The sequence below is a fragment of the Phragmites australis genome, chromosome 4, assembly GCF_958298935.1.
Source record: "Phragmites australis chromosome 4, lpPhrAust1.1, whole genome shotgun sequence".
Lineage (NCBI taxonomy): Eukaryota > Viridiplantae > Streptophyta > Magnoliopsida > Poales > Poaceae > Phragmites > Phragmites australis.
In genome coordinates, this window is record NC_084924.1 from 5,925,210 (window position 1) to 5,941,287 (window position 16,078).

Below are 16,078 nucleotides of genomic sequence, written 5' to 3' on the forward strand. Positions count from 1 at the left end.
GTGCTTCCTGTCCCTTTCTAACAAGATTTGGTGATAATCAAGCCTTGGTGGCTAAGTGAGTAGAGAAAGAGAGAGTTGTGGTGCTTTGGTAGCCCACAGATTGCCGCATAGGTTACGTGTGTTTGAGCACTTGGTGTTGATCGTACGTGAGTTTGAGAGTTTGTTACTCTTGGAGCTTGGAGCTCCTAGCTGACTAGGCATCGCCGGTGAGCACCCAAGGTTATGGTGTGCCGCGGGAAGTTTGTCAAGACTTGGATTTCGCATCTGCAATGGAAGAAATCAAGAGTAAAAACCCAAACTCAAGTGTGACCGAGCTTGATGAGGAAAAATATTGAAAGTGACCTAACTCAAGTGTGATCGAGCCCCTCAATGGAGACATAGGAACCTCAAATGGAGGTGTTCAAACTTCGGTAACAAATCAAGTGTCTTCATGTCTCATTTACTTTTATGCTTAATTGCTATATGCTTGCTTGCAATTCGTTCTATCTCCTTTTGTATATCTTGTATAGAATTGAATTGCATACTTATATCTATATTTGTGATATCAATTCTTGAACCCTCTTGCATATCTTGCTTAGAATTGTTATGTGTGTCTATCACCTTATGATTTCAATCCATCACACTTCGTTTAGGGTGTTAGAGCACTAGTTGAACCTAGCGTGTTTAGATTTTGAGTTGAACCCAGAAGTTTCGGATTAAACTCGAAAGTTTCGGATTCTGTATAATCCGCTGCAAAGCTCTGAACCCGGAAGTTCTGGGTTAAACCCGAAAGTTCTGGATTCTGTATAATCCGCTGTGAAATTTTAATTTTGTAGGAACGCATATTCACCCCCTCTATACGACATCAGTGTCTTTTCAGAACCTCGATGTGGTCAATCTCTATGTCGACGTCCTCGGCGTCAAGCCCGTGCGGTGGTTCTCCTTGTCACCCTCACGGACGTTCGCTGCGGCAGTGGCGGTGTGGGTGTGCCATGTGGAGGAGGAGGCGTGGTCGAAGGCTGCGTTGTTTTACATGTGCACCAAAGGGATGAGCGGGTCCTCCTCCATCGTCGCCGCCATCACCGGAGAGCACTTTGCCTTCGGCTACCGCAAACGCAGAGATTAGGGGAGCAATGTGGAGATACCTGGATCAATTGTGGGCAGGTGGAGAGGAGTGGGATGTCCCATGGAGGAGGAGGTGACAGTGCATGGTAGGAAAGGTGATTGGTGGCTGCATATATCGATGGGATTAGGGCATAGGCAGGGTATGGTGTTTACATGAGCTTGGCTTGGATAGTGGGTCAAATGAGTTAATAGCCCATTTTTATTTCCTTTCCTTTTTTTGATGTATATGCCATATGTCTTGTTGCCCATAAGAAGTGGAGGCATCGACCCGAGTCATCACCCCGGATGAATCGGGATTACATCTCGCGTTACAAATTGTTGTCCCGAAGAGGATATGATCCTCATACCCTCTTCGTTCCCTACTTTTCTCAATTGTTGACTCTCATCCTATGATCCCGTTCCATGACCCGATCAATCCAAATTTCTGGTGACTATGCTCAGAACTGTATCATCAGCCACGCAGAGCCAAAAATAATCTCACTAAAGTTTGCTACGAAGCAAATAAATGTATTAACTTGTGCAAGTTTCTCCCATATACAACTAATCCAGTTACATGAGTGAATTTCTCCTGAAGTAGTAATGCTACAACAAACTTTTGATTTGAATGGTTGAGTCTACACAGTTTGTTTCCATAATCTGATCGATCTATCGTTTCCGCAAGTAACAAACAACGGCTCTACTGGGGAGTGGTCCAGCCACCTAGGAGCACCGGTATTTCCAGAGGGCAATCTTGCAACCTTTTCAGCAGTAAGTGCAACCCAGACAACAACCTGAAGGAATAATATTCTCAAATTGGAATTTTACCTCATTGTTTTGTTCATCAACTGATAGCACGAACTCCTCAGTTTCATTGAAGACGGCCTAAACAGGAAGACCAGTTATTACCGTAGCAAAGTTAGTGGTATACTGGTAGCCTTAGCCCTGATGTCCCAAAAAATGTAATCTTTCATTTGGAATCAAAGTCAACATTTTCTGAGCTTTTGGGGCAACAAGAACATATATAGAAAAAACGAATAATTTAAATCAGAAAAAGGATAATCTTACAGAAGCACACAAAATACCAACCTGACATCGGAATTGTCTGCGAACAGCTCCTGCATATTGCTTCACAAGTCGTCCAGTGCCAACTTCCCATAACTTCACAGAAGAATCATTCCCACAAGGCAGGATGTACCTGAAAGAAGATTGTAGGCTTCATAACAGAGAGCCAAGCTACAGTACAATTTTATGAAATCCAGGAACATTATCAAAAAAATGTACTTCAGGCACTACATCCGATTCTTTTGTTCAATCATATGCAAGTGCATTCACACTGTAAATAAACACAAGGCATTTCGGAAGTAGAAGTTCTCAAAGGTTATAGGCAAGGGTAATTAATGCTGAAACATCAGGCAAAGGATAAAGACTTGTTAGTCACTCTTGGGGTCAAACAGTTAGGACCTGTCTGGAACACAGGAATTCTCCAGGACATGGTATAAATCCTCAAGAGTTCATACAAGTTTCCTGCATTCCAAACAGGGCTTAGGTTGTTACTATCTTGAGTCAAACATACAACATATACCTTTCTCTTTGTTCTCCAAACAAAACAATGACTTGAGTCTTATCTTGAGAGAAGAGCATCTTACACATGCTGGCAGCTCGCTTACCTCTCATCTTTGGTGAAAATTGCGCTAATAGCTTCTGCAGATCCATGTGCTCCAATAATAGGCCAACACATTCAGCAGATACTCCATCCTAGATGCGCAGAGAACCATCTTTAGAAGCTGTCGCATACAAGCTCCCGGTACAAGAGTAGCGCACTTGGCACCAACACCGGTAAGTATGCATAGGAAAGTAAAACTAAATCTTTAATGAGAAAATAACCAATGCAGCCTAATGCTTGTGAATCAGAAGGAAACAAACTACCTGGTTAATGGAAGCACTAGAATCAAGTGGATTTGATGATAAGTAACATGTGAAAGTGTTTATATCATACAGATGAGCAACTGGGTGATCAGTCCCTGCAAACATTTTTATCAGCATCAGTTGCTTCCAGAATTTGCATGGTTTACAAATTAAACTTAATTTTCGCAAAAACTGATTTAAATGAACATGTTCAACTATAGGAACGATGAAAACTCATAAGATATACTTGCAGTATTTTTCAAATGCCTAGGAGGTAGAAACTGCTTGATCCAGGAACAAAATTCAAATCCTTGAGCCAGAATATCAGATTGTTTTGGTGAAAACAATTAAATTGTTTTACTGGATAATAATTAAAAATATGCCAACCAGTTATGATTTTATAATCATGAAGAAGATGGTGACTTCACATGTCATGCTCTTATCTCAAAATGCATAACCTGTTGCCCGATTTAAAATGATCAAACATTAATCCAGAGATCCATTAGACTACAGGACAAAGAAAAGTTGAGCCCAAACCAAATTGATGTCAGAAACCAAGAAAAAGTGCATAACAGCAGAATTACAGGTAACATTAAATTTGATGAAAGGAGTGTACCTGCTAAAAGGTAATCCCCACAAGGATGAAAACATACAGATCTAATGTTATGAGTATCCTATCCAAGTATTGACAAATGAGCCTGGCTAGATGCAATGAACACAACATTTTACATGATATATGGATAGATTGGATTACTACAATTTACTACCTGAATAACTCTGAACGCTTTCCTTGCATTGGTTTTTGAGAAGTCAAAGAATCTGTTGGGAAAATTTCAGGTCCAAGGGAATATCAAATATATCAATTAATACCACAGAAACCTAAATAATTTAAAATCAATGCTCAATCCCAGTATGAGCGCCTCAAATAGACAATCTAACAGCAAGGAGGGTAAAGTCAAGGATAAGCATACTTTATTGTATTGTCTTTTGCAGCTGCTATCAGTATTGGGCTCTCAGAGTGAAAATCCAGATTGTTGATGGGCTGCACGAAATCAAACATGTTTACCAGCTGACAGAGGGTGTGGTAAGGTAAAGATTCGAGCCATGCAAAGTAAAGAAACAATTAGTGACAAATAAATCACATGAACTTGTTACAGTTACAAAATTAACTACCCTGTCAATGTTGCACACAGCTGGCTGAGCAAATTTTTAACTATTAACTGCAGGAGTACTAACAAGAAGCAATCTTGTCAAAGTAGTGAAAAGAATTTTAAGGCCTTGAACTGTAAACATGTTCACCTGCATATGATCATAAAATGTGCGGATCACAGGCTGGGCAGGGCCATCTTTGGAATCCCCTGCAATCGTCTGCTTAATTTTAGCAACCTGCAAGAGAAAGAGCAATAGTGATTTGCAGGTACAACTTAGCAGAAGCCCACCAAGCACTCGGACTGGCAATTAAAAGCTCACCTCAAAGAACTTAATAGATGTGTCTGCACTCCCAGTTGCAAAATACTTCAGATCAGGACTAAATTTCGCACACCGGGCAACATTCTACATAATACATGAGAGTAAGCCAATGAAGTAGCTATAGGTTAAAACCGATTGCCAACTGACCCCCCCGCAATTCTATCTACTAAAACAGAAGCTATATCCTTTAAGGAGGCAAACGCGACGTGTGCAAACAATAGTAGCAAATGTTCAGACGAACAGGAGGAAATTGATACAAAAGTAGTTTCACACGGTGCATCAGCAAGGAAAAACTATAACCGTACGCACCTTATGGTCAGAGACGTGCCTCGCCTCGTGTTTGGGGAAGCTCTTGGGCGAGCCCCTGACATCCTGCATACTACACAGCACTGGGGTCACCACTTCACTCACCGCCAAAGCCACACAAACACACAATCAACAGGCAACGCAATGGGCACGCAGAGTTGGGGATTACCTGAAATTCACGGTACTGGAGACGAGAGGGGGCACCAGCCCGCCGTACCCGACGCCGGCGGAGTCGAACGCGGAAGCGGTTCCTCCTCCCCGCTCGGCCGCGAGGCCCTGCGAACCAACAGCGAGAGTTTAGGCCGGGGCAGAGCAAATCCTAGGCAGGAGGAAGGTGAGAGTGTGGGAACCTTGGCGACGAGGCGGAGGAGGTGGTTGGCGGGGGCGGAGTCGGCGGCGGAGAGGGGGGTCATGGTGGCGACGGCGGAGGCGGCCTGCGCGAGGTTGTGGCCGCGGAGGTGCGCCACGATGAGGGCGTTCACCTGCCGCAGCAGCTTCGCCTCCTGCACCGCCTCGTCCATTGCTCCGTCGCTTCGATTCGCTCTCCCTCCGGAGGCCGAACCAATCCTGCGCGGCGGATTCGTTCTGACTGGACTGAAGCTGAAGGGTGAAGACTAGGAAGCTCTTTTGTTCGAGTCAAATTTCATGAAATGCTATCACACATGTCGCTTACATGTGGGCCCCATGCCACAACTAAGACATGGAGTACGGTGTCGTCTTACGTATTCAGGAAAACGGCAATCTTTGTTGTGGCATATCCCAGTTCAAAATTGAGAGTTTTCAGCACAAACATGAATAAATTACACAACGCTTATATTCGTCATGTAAACTCGTATTTCGCTAAAACCTTCTTTTTCAGATAATTAGTTCCTCGTTCGCGAACCCATTCCCCCCACCAGTAATGGATGGCAAGCCATGGACATACCAGAGGTGAAAATTGTATCACGTCCAAAAAGAATCCAAAAAATGAGTGTACAAGTTTAACCAGCCAACGAAACACAATGTCGAGCACACCAAAACGATTTTTTTTTAAAAAAAAAATGCCAGGTGTTTTGGCGTTCACTTAAAAGAATAGGTTCGAACCCGGACAGGTGTGCTGCTCGACGGCAATCTCTACCAACTGAGCAAGGGAGGAGGTTGGCATTTGGATTCGAGTCCAGACACATGTTGCTCCGCTGGCATCCTACCAACCGAGCAAGCGCTCAGTCCCAAGCACACCCAAATAATGTTATAACAGCAAATGAACACGAAGGATCAAATAATATAGCCTCCATGGATGATTATTGTCTGTCAGAAACGGTTGCTACAGTCCACTAACATCCATTCCATAAGTGAACATGGGAGCAGCAATGTTTTGCACATTTTAGCATTCCAAGGACAAATAAAAAATACCATAACAGCTGCACGTATATTGAAGAAGACAATATTCAAAACGAGCATTGTTGGAATCATTGCTCCATGTCATTACAACTGGTCCCAATCATCCAGCCTCGATATAACAAACCTTGACGTTTAAAAGAATGAAAAGTGAGTACATCTGATTTCTAGTTTATATGTCCATCTGAAATAATCTTCCTAATCCATATTCAACATGAGGGAAATAATAAGGACCTCTGCAAAAAAATCTAGCATCGAATGAAGTCTTTCACACCATCAAGCATCCATTTGTTCACCTATGTCAGCAAGAACTGGAGCTTCGGGTGGGTGTCACTGTTGTCGGTGTACAGCATTAATTTGCTTTTGCTACTACAAAACTTCCAGCAATGTAGAAATTGCATTTAGGTTTAAGCCGACTCAGAAGTCAGACCTCTTCAACTTTAGTACACAGGCGCTCTAGTGAAAGAAAAAAAAAACAGAAGTAAAATACAGTTAGAAAAACAAACTAGTTTCAGACCAGGTCAAAAAATTAAAAAATTAAATGTAGAGTAAAATTCAAAAACCTACAACTATTTTGACACATATTGCAGAAAACTACAACTTCTAATGCTCATTTAAAAAACCTACAACTATTTTGACACGTGTCAAATTAGTTGTATGTTGTCATCTGGAAGTCTAAAGGGCAGTAGCACACCTTGTATTTCTTTTAACTTTTAGTACAAAATTACAAACAACTTTGCTTATATGAAATAGATATTTACTTACACATGGAATTACACACTAAACACAAAAATGTCACATCCATTCAGTAGAAATAAGAAACCATACTCAGTGGTTTTATTCATGATACATTAATGACATGTTTCATAAAAAGGACTATTTGGTTTCTTTTGCAGTGGTTATATCCCACAGATGGACCAGATTGGTGCACACACAAAGCAAAAACATGGCACCTTATAACATTTGATGTTTGCATGTGCCAATGGTGAACTATGCAGCCAATCTATAGGAATAATGTGCATTCTTTGGCATTAATCCAAGCAAGCTTCATGTAAGGTAACAGCCTTGTAGGGCAAAAGCAAAAAAAGTTCCGCAGCTGCAATTTTAGTGAAGATTTTTGTTGCACATGGGATTATGGCACAACTTACAAGAGCAATGGACTGACGATGCAAATTGACCAGAATGATACCAATATCCTAAATTCTAAATGAGAACTCCTCATGTACCTAAAATTAATTTGCATGAGCTGTAGTAATATATGACACTACATATGCTTGTGAATATCATTAGGTAGTGGGTACAGTGATTTGGAAACCAGGAGATCAGCTGAACATATACTAGTATATATTTGACAAGGGGAGATAAACATACTTAGGTATTCATAGCATACTATCATTGAGGTACCCCAAGCTGATGAGCTGAAAAATCTTGGACCTAATCCTCTGTAGAGACCTTTCCATCCATCTTCAGCAATCAATCTTTTAACTACTTCACTGGCTTTTGGCTTATTTTGACTGTCCATAACCTAAATGACAAGAAATAAAATTTGATAAAGTCAACTAGAAATAAGGTTTACTCACACAATGTACAACAAAGATCACAAAATAGCATAATTGCAAAATACGGCAACAATCTGCTGCAAAAGGCATTTTTAGAAACAAACTCAACAAGTACAATTTATGAATAGATGGAAGAGAAAGGGATTGAACACAATGGTCAAAACATATGGTTCTAGAAAGTGGAAACTTTAAACTTTACTAGTTGCATTATCACTACAAATGCAACATGTGATATTTGGAAAACTGTGAGTTAAAATGCATACCATATCCCTGACATACTCTTAGGTCACTATGAAATTGATAAATTTTTGTTACTCATTATATACAGTGAAGTCACCAATAAATCAAGTTTTCCCAATGAAAGTTTCTGCTTCAATCTTATAACAGATTTATGAAAAAGTGATCCTAGTAGGTCAGCAGGTTTGCCTTTCAAATAACCAGCTGTGAACATAGAAGTAGATCATGCTTAATATAGACAGCATTCCAGACTAGCACCTCAATGAAACGGCATTGGATACTATACCAGTATAAAAATCATTTAAGTCCTCAAGACTGACATCAAATATACTTCCAAGACAATCACCATGCTCCTAAACCCAGTGGCATTGTATTGATTATGGAATCAAGTTATAGAAACAAAAAGCATAAATGTAAAACTCAAGAAGCAGTAGTCACAAGGGTAGGCCTGACAAAAAAAGTACATAAATCAACCCAGTTAGGCAGAATAAGCAGTAAATAGAATGTCCAACAGCACCTGCAGCCTGGTCTTGATTGTATCTATGGGAGTTGTAACACAAGAAGTCACTGCGCCAGCAATAACTCCCCCTGTCGCTTGAACACCAACTATTTTCAACTGGCTAGGAGCATCTTCTTTATCATACCAATGGTCAAGGGCACTGTTCAGACGTGTAAAAAGAGCAGAACAGCGAATTGTTTCAACTACCTAATTTAGCATGATAAGAAATATAATATATTGACCCATCAATGTTACCACAAAGAAATAAACTCCCAAAAGGTACTGATTCCAGTACTTACATACTCTCTCTTAAAAACATCAGGATACTAACAGATGCTGTTTCCATCAAGTTGTGCAGAGTGCAGAACATATTGTGGATTATTGTAATTTCTTCATCAAATTGCTTCAGGTTGGTCATTAAGCCTTCTAAGCTGCCAGCATATGGAACCATGGAAGTACTCTATCTATTCAGATTTCACCAAACAATCTACTTTTAGTCAGTTATCCAACTGATCATGGTGACTATTTCTACCTATAGAGCAAATGTTAATTAAAAGCCATAATAATTATAGCCACTTCAGTGCAGCGCCAGCACATGCATCGCTAAAAAGATATAGCAACATAACAGAGCGAGCGTTGGAAAACAAATAATAGATACCTGAAGTTTGGGCGTCAAGAGGCGCGGTTTGAAAAGGTTGTGGATGGATAAAAATACCAGTTCAGATTATCATTATGCATAAATGTACTACTGGCCTTTTTCTCTTAGGTTGCTGTAGCAAAACATGCAATTAAACATAATAGCATGCAAAAGACTGAGAGGAATATAGTGATGATCCAATCAGATTATAGCTAACCTCCAAATTATGCGCTGGCTTGATCCATAACTCGCCCACCACACAGCGCTAGATGGTGCGTACGTCATAACAGACAGTCCAAATCCTCTGTATAGGCCCCTTACCCCATCAGCCTTTATGATCTTTCGAGCAACATCTATTCCACCTTTGTATCTGGCATGGCCAGAATATCCTTGAACCATCAATTTCTGGCTTATCTGAAGCATTCCAATACACAACACAATAAATGCAGTATTCTAGTGTAATAACAGTAACATTGTTCTATGTTAATAGGCATACAACATCATGTAAAGGGAAAACAACAGGCATACCACATCAATGGGCACAAACACAGCCTGCGAGCACGTAGATGCTGACAGACCGGCAAGGCCATTGGCAACTGCGGCCTGCACCGGCTCCAACAGCTTAAGCGGCTCAACAAGCTTGAGGGAGGCCGCCTTGGTCGTCTCGAGCGCCGTGAGGAAGATAATCCTAGTTGGGACAGCCCCGGTGATAACGGTCGCAAATCCCCGGTAGAGCCCCGGCACGCCGTCCACCTTAAGGATGTTCTTGATGGTGGCCAGCGCGTTCCTCCTCACGGCGTCCCCCGAGGCGACCTGCATCCGGGTCTTGACCACTGAGACAGGGTACAGCGCCACGGTGACGCCGCTGAACATGCCGGCGCCCACCACGTAGAGCTTGGTCTTGTCAAGGCTGCAACATTTCGGCACCGCGATTTGAGAACAGCACAAGAATCAGAAAAACCTTCTACCAAGAAGCCAGAATCAATTATTGTGCCCCATCCAGGAACAAGAACAACCATGCCAAGTTCCCAAACCACAATTCCTAATCCTAACGCCAATCCCGAATAGCACGCGGGATACAGTTCAACGATCGAACTGGATTTCCAGGAATGCGAGCAAGAGGGGGAAATCGGCAAGAAAAGGAAACCGAAAGAATCAAGACGCGGCAGTTGATTACTTGTCCCAGTTGATCTCCGTCTGGCGGTGGAGCGGCGGGATCTTGGCGGCCCTGGTAGTCGTATCCATGGCCACCCAAACCCTCCTCCTCCTCCTCCCCTCCAATCCGAGACTCCCGAGGCGAGAACCGAAGGGGCGCCGCCGCGGCCGGAGGCGTGGACTCGGCAAGAATGGCGGGCTGGCTGCTCTGGCTTCCTTCCCCTTTACCCTTTTCCGCTTTCGTGCTCTTTTTGTCAACAACTACTCACCAAAGAAGAGAGGCGAGCGAGCAGGTGTTCCTCGCTTCCTCGGTTTTGGGGGAGGGCGTCAATGGTGTCCGGGATGGGGGTTCTTGTTTCTTGGGCCCAAAGGAAAAGGAGTGCGTAGGAGCTGTTGGGCTTGGCTGAAAAGCCCGTTCGCTAGTTTACAGCGAATGGCCCAAGTGGCCGTGTGGTTTTGGAGCTTTCTTATTTTTATATTTCTTAAATCGTAAAATTGTAAAAGTAAGGGTCCGTTTTGAAAATTGTATATCTAAGACTATAGTTGTCCGTTATTCTCAAAATTTAAAATATTATATAAATGATCATGAAAAAAATCTGAAAAATTATGGTGCAGAGGATGATATCATGAAGCTCTTAAAAAAAACCAGCTCAAAAAGTTACTTGTACCAGAAGGAAAAAAAAAGGACAAATTTCAATCGAGTACATACGAATTTTAGCATCTCTAAATTTAGCAATTTTGTTTCTCATTATACAAGTAACCTTTTCAGCTGAAAATTTTGTAAGAGCTATAGGATAGTATCCTCTATACTATAATTTTTTTAGAGTTTTTAATGACTATTTATATAGTGTTTTGAATTTTAAGAGTAATAAAACCATGTATTTTTATTTTTATTTTAACATGCCGCCGTTATCCAACTGATCATGAAGGTCAAAGAGCTCAAGAAAAATCAAACCAAGAGAGGAGACATATTGATTTATTTCTTGAAGTTTGGACCACTCCATCAAGATTTCTACATCTCCGTTGAGGAGCTCCTATAGGAGTCAGGTCTCTTTCAACTCAAATCCTCACCAAAGCAATACCAATGTATCCCTTGGGTTTACTCTTGATTTCTTCTTTTGTGGAGACAAAATTAAGGTTTTCACAAACTTCCCATGGCATACCACAAGATTGGATACTCGTCGACAACTCCTAGTCGTCTAGGGAACCTTGATCTCCAAGAGTAACAAACACAATTAAAGATTCGCTTGTTATGAACTAAAGTGCTCAAAGATGGAGTTTAACTCACCTGCACTTAATCCTTCAATCTCTCAACCCAACTCACTTCTCTTCTCAAATGTCACACTAAATTGGAGAGGGGAGAGCTCAAATAGCTTTAAGTATATTCGTGGGGAACAATAGCAGCTCTCAAAGGAGGAGTGAGGGAGCTATATATACCCAACCCTAAAATACTAGCTATTATGCCCAATAGTCAGTAAAATCCGAAACTTTAAGATTTATCCGGAACTTCTGGATTACTCAAGTTAGACATACCCGAGGATCCATGTCCGGATCAAATTTAGAACCTCTGAACTGACCACAAAGAATCTGGAACTTCCGAATTCACCCGAAACATTCAGCCAACCTAGAACTTTCGGGTTTGCTTAGTTAAAATGGCAATAACTTTTTACTACGATGTTCGATTTCGGTGATCTTAGACCCAACGGAAAGCTTATTCAGAGAGCTTCCTATCCCAACTGAAATCATGATCCAAGACCACCTGATATATGTGTAGTGATAAGTTTCTCTCAAGTTAGCACCGAGATAGGTCATGTTTCAGCACCGAGACATCAACAAAGCTATTAACAGTATGGTATTCCTATACTCAAATTCAAATAGAAAAAATATAATAAAAGTAACACTCTCATGCTATCTTCTTTCTTCACCTTGAGGGGCACCAACCTCAAAGTCAGTTCGTCATTGGGACTATTCATTTGATCAAGACTCATTGAGCATGTTAGTCTCATATCATTTATACCTTTGCTTTGAGCAATATCCACTTTAGATTTGGATTGATGTTCATCAACTCATGAAGTTTAACCTATTCTATATCTTCAAGCCACTTGATGTCATGCAACATATGAAGTTCAATCTTTGCTCTTCACTAAATGTCTTCTTACGTTCTTCATATGATTGATGCAAATCACCCATAGCTTCCATTGGGTTTGCACGATCCATTAGCACAAAGCCTTCGCTCACCCTTCATCATCACATTTGTCCTTCGATGCCAAGCTCTTTGCTTGCGGTTCACCATGAATGGTTATCGAGCCGAGCATAACTTGCCCTTCATCGTCTTACCATAGACAATCACTTTGTATTCTACATCTTCAGTCTCTTCACTTTGTCATTTTGATCATCACTCGATCTTCGGAAGCTCAATGAAGCTCTCTTGATAGCTTTCCATGCACTAAACATGAAAGACTTCTTATTTTACATCATCTTCATATGGTTCACCGCCGAAGTATGAACCACAATTATCAAGTATATAAGTTATCCCCTAAACGTATCTTGACCTTGCTCTTTCAACTTGACATATTGAATATCTTAATTTAACTCATGTTTTTATATAGAATCTAACTCAACTCACTCTTAAACACAAAGCACATGTGTTAGTCCATAAAACACAATTGACTCATACCTTTAGTTACTTTGTCTCCATATGTGACTTTGTCTTCAATCTTCTTGATCGTTAGTAGGTTGTGGGTGATTCTTGACAATTCTTGAGCTCTTTGACATTCATACTTGTTTTTGTCTGATCTATGTGCTCGTACTTGTTTGACTGCATGTGTAAGACCGCAAACTCGGGATCTCTTGTACTTCCTGTATCAGTCCCTAAATTAAGTAGCTGATACATACAATATAACAGTAGTAATATCACAGTCAAACTTCATACATAAGTATTATGGTTCAGAGTACAAAAGGTTTACGAACCATATTGTATATTACAAACCTAGAAACCTGGCCAACAGACTAACGAACATAGCGGAAAGCAAAAACCCAAGCCACAAGCATCTTAGGGTGCGGACATGACTTCTAAGACTACTCTTCATCCTTGCCTTCCCCTCCGGCGAAGTCAGCATCGGCTTCCTCATCTGAATGATAGCAAGAGTGAGTATGGAAGGTACTCAGCAAGCACTATTCTACTTCAAGGTGTTTGATAGATGCATAAAAGGGTGTTTCAAAGATAGGGCTTTATGGTTTAGTTTTAAGCGTAAAGTAGTTTATGTAGGTATCCAATTGTATCATCTATGATTGACTTTAAAACAGTTTAAATAGTTCAAAACTAGGTAACAAGCTATATCTGAGGTTTTCTCGGTCCTGGGAGGGGCTACACCTCACTCCGTAGTACCTTTCATCACATCTAGTGTACCTCTAGTACCACTCAAATCCTGGTGGATTTAGCCAGCAACCTCATCACACGGATATCTAATCCAGGCACTCACTCGTCAAGACACACGCACCCGGAGTCTATTCGAGCACGACCATGCCTTCACATATCTATGACTGTGGACACGGCTATTCGAATAGGTTTACACTCTGCAGAGGTTGTACAACTTTAACCATGCGATATACACAGCCTCCAATCGTTCTAAGCGGAGGAGCGAATCATACCGAGACCCTTCAACCACCTTTCCTGCCGGAATTTTTCTACGAGATTTACCTCCAAGTCTAGTGGTCTTGTACTAAATGCTAGGCTCCCTTTTAAAGTAATTGCCAATCTTTGCATGTTCAAACAGAGGGTCACATAGTCACTTGACTGCTCGCTGCTCTCAGCCTCCTAGTATGATGCCCAACTAAGTCCGGTGAAGAAAAGTCAAGTCCTACCCATTCAGGACGTATGGTTGTATAGGGTAGCTAAGCATGACGACATAAGACTTGGTACTTAAACGGCTAGGGTAGGTATCTTCTGGCTATGAACACCACATAGGTGACTCAAGTCCTCATGAGCATCCTCCACTAAAGCACTACTCTACCCACCCTCGCAAAAATAATTTTCACCCATTTTTACACATCTCCCACCATATCCCACATAACATAAAGGATTTCACAACCATCACGAAATTAACAACAATCAAGGATTCATGGTATATGAGTTATCATTGATAACAGTAAATCTTATCTCCGAGGAGAGGTGTTTTCAAAGCGACGTCCCCGAGTAGATGTATTCAATCCTAAGAATGCTAGATATCAAGACGTCGACTGCCATTAATATAGATAACAACAGGTAAACCTAGGGTGATATGTGTTCTGGACGATAACATTTATAGCATGCAAGTGTTTAATAGGATTAACTACTACAAGTAATTTGCAAAAGTGCAATACATAGCACATGTAATATAAGTCCTGTTTTAAGTTGATCATGTAGATTATTTAAAAACAAAGGTTCAATATCATCAAGGAGATAGGACTTTCCTTCTCCAATGTTCTCTTCGAGTTCTTGTTTGTAGTCGGGATCCTCCTTGCTCCTGACACTTCCCGCACAATACTCGCAGAATTCTGATTGCTCTGTAATTGCGACTACGATCAATAATGGCTATACTAGAGAAGAATAAAATAATACCAAATAGAAATCCAAATAAGCCCTAATAGATATCACAATGTGACAGATGAGTAAATCTTGATTTTAGATGAATTTCAGCGAAAGAATTGCAAATCCGAGCTAGAACGGAGAAGTTATCGCTCCCGAAAGATTTAATCAGAAATTAAATCGAGAAATTACAAAATAGTATTGTTCATAGGTGGGACCCACAGGTGGGGCCCATAGAATAGTAGCCTAGGCCCACATGAATAGTGACTCGATGGGAACCACATGAATAATAATTGGTTGGGCTGAAATGGGCTTAGATTGAGCTGGGTCCGGGCCTAGATGGACCAGGCTGGGGTTAGGCTGCACAGTACTGGCCCACTCGGGTTGGGCTGGTTGGCTTTAATGGGCTGAGAAGCTGGGCCAGCCCACTGGTCCGCAACCTGCGGGTGGTTGGGCTAGCCGGCTCGGCTGGGCCGCGCAGGCGCGAGGACGGCCTAGCCACGCGTGCGAGTGCACGTGGGTGCGTTGGCCCGAGCGGAATGACGAAGGGGGGAAATCGACGACGAGCGATTGCGGCGGAGCAAAGCTGGAGGTCTCGCCGGAATCACTCACCCGCCGGGGTTGCACGACGATGGATGATCACCAGGCTTCTACACGCGACAGTGAGTTCGTCTGGGGCTTTATCGACGGCGTGCTAGGGCCGGAGCGGCGCCAGATGGTGGCTGGAGACGGTCTACGCGGTGGCACAGAAATTGACAGCCTTTCCCCTAGCCTACGCGTGATTTCCTTGCAAGAAAAAGGAGCCTAAGGCTCTATGGACTAGACAGCACGATGGCCAGACCGCAAGTAGAGGCACAAGCACACCGGCTACGAGCTAAAACATGGCGGTGGAGCAAAAGCTCGGTGGCGTGCGACTACGCGCGAGAAGGAAGCATGGGGGCGACTGAAAGTGCCTAGAGGGGGGGGGGGTGAATAGGCTTTTCTGAAAATTAAAACTAAAACAGCGGATTAAATCTGCCGGATACTCCGGTGAAGGTCGGATACTCCGGTCTGGTCCGGAGTATCCGGTCTAGTCCGGAGTCTCCGGTCTATACAGGAAATCTAAAACAACTACCAATTAAAGCAAGTAGCTAGAATCTATAGTTGAAGCTATGTCTACTAGATATCACAGAGCTAAAATAACAATTAATACTAGATAGATGATCACTAGGGCAATTTGCATGAAGAATCACAAATTCACACGATTAAGCAAATTGCACAAATAAGAACGCGAGAGATTATCC

General features: G+C 42.0%; 1 protein-coding gene and 1 pseudogene across 1 annotated transcript; both read right to left on the reverse strand.

Moving 5' to 3' along the window:
* Nucleotides 1-1,585: 1,585 nt before the first annotated feature.
* LOC133915423 (cleavage stimulation factor subunit 50-like) lies at nucleotides 1,586-5,364 on the reverse strand (annotated as a pseudogene).
* Nucleotides 5,365-6,153: 789 nt separating this feature from the next.
* On the reverse strand, nucleotides 6,154-10,552 carry LOC133915422 (uncharacterized). The gene is made up of 6 exons (XM_062358570.1): nucleotides 10,251-10,552; nucleotides 9,602-9,983; nucleotides 9,291-9,487; nucleotides 8,455-8,596; nucleotides 7,513-7,666; nucleotides 6,154-6,597 (listed from the first exon to the last, which is right to left on the reverse strand). Exons 1-6 carry the CDS (start codon nucleotides 10,316-10,318, stop codon nucleotides 6,566-6,568), a joined length of 975 nt encoding a protein of 324 aa, XP_062214554.1. The 5' UTR covers nucleotides 10,319-10,552; the 3' UTR covers nucleotides 6,154-6,565.
* Nucleotides 10,553-16,078: the final 5,526 nt, after the last annotated feature.

What these genes read in the sequence shown, in the direction of transcription:
- LOC133915422 (XM_062358570.1), bottom strand. Translation starts at nt 10,318, where the DNA reads ATGGATACGACTACCAGGGCCGCCAAGATCCCGCCGCTCCACCGCCAG. An exon ending in ACGGAGATCAACTGGGACAA is followed by an intron (nt 9,984 to 10,250) that starts GTAATCAACTGC and finishes GAAATGTTGCAG; the next exon opens with CCTTGACAAGACCAAGCTCT. An exon ending in AGCCAGCGCATAATTTGGAG is followed by an intron (nt 8,597 to 9,290) that starts GTTAGCTATAAT and finishes ACGTCTGAACAG; the next exon opens with TGCCCTTGACCATTGGTATG.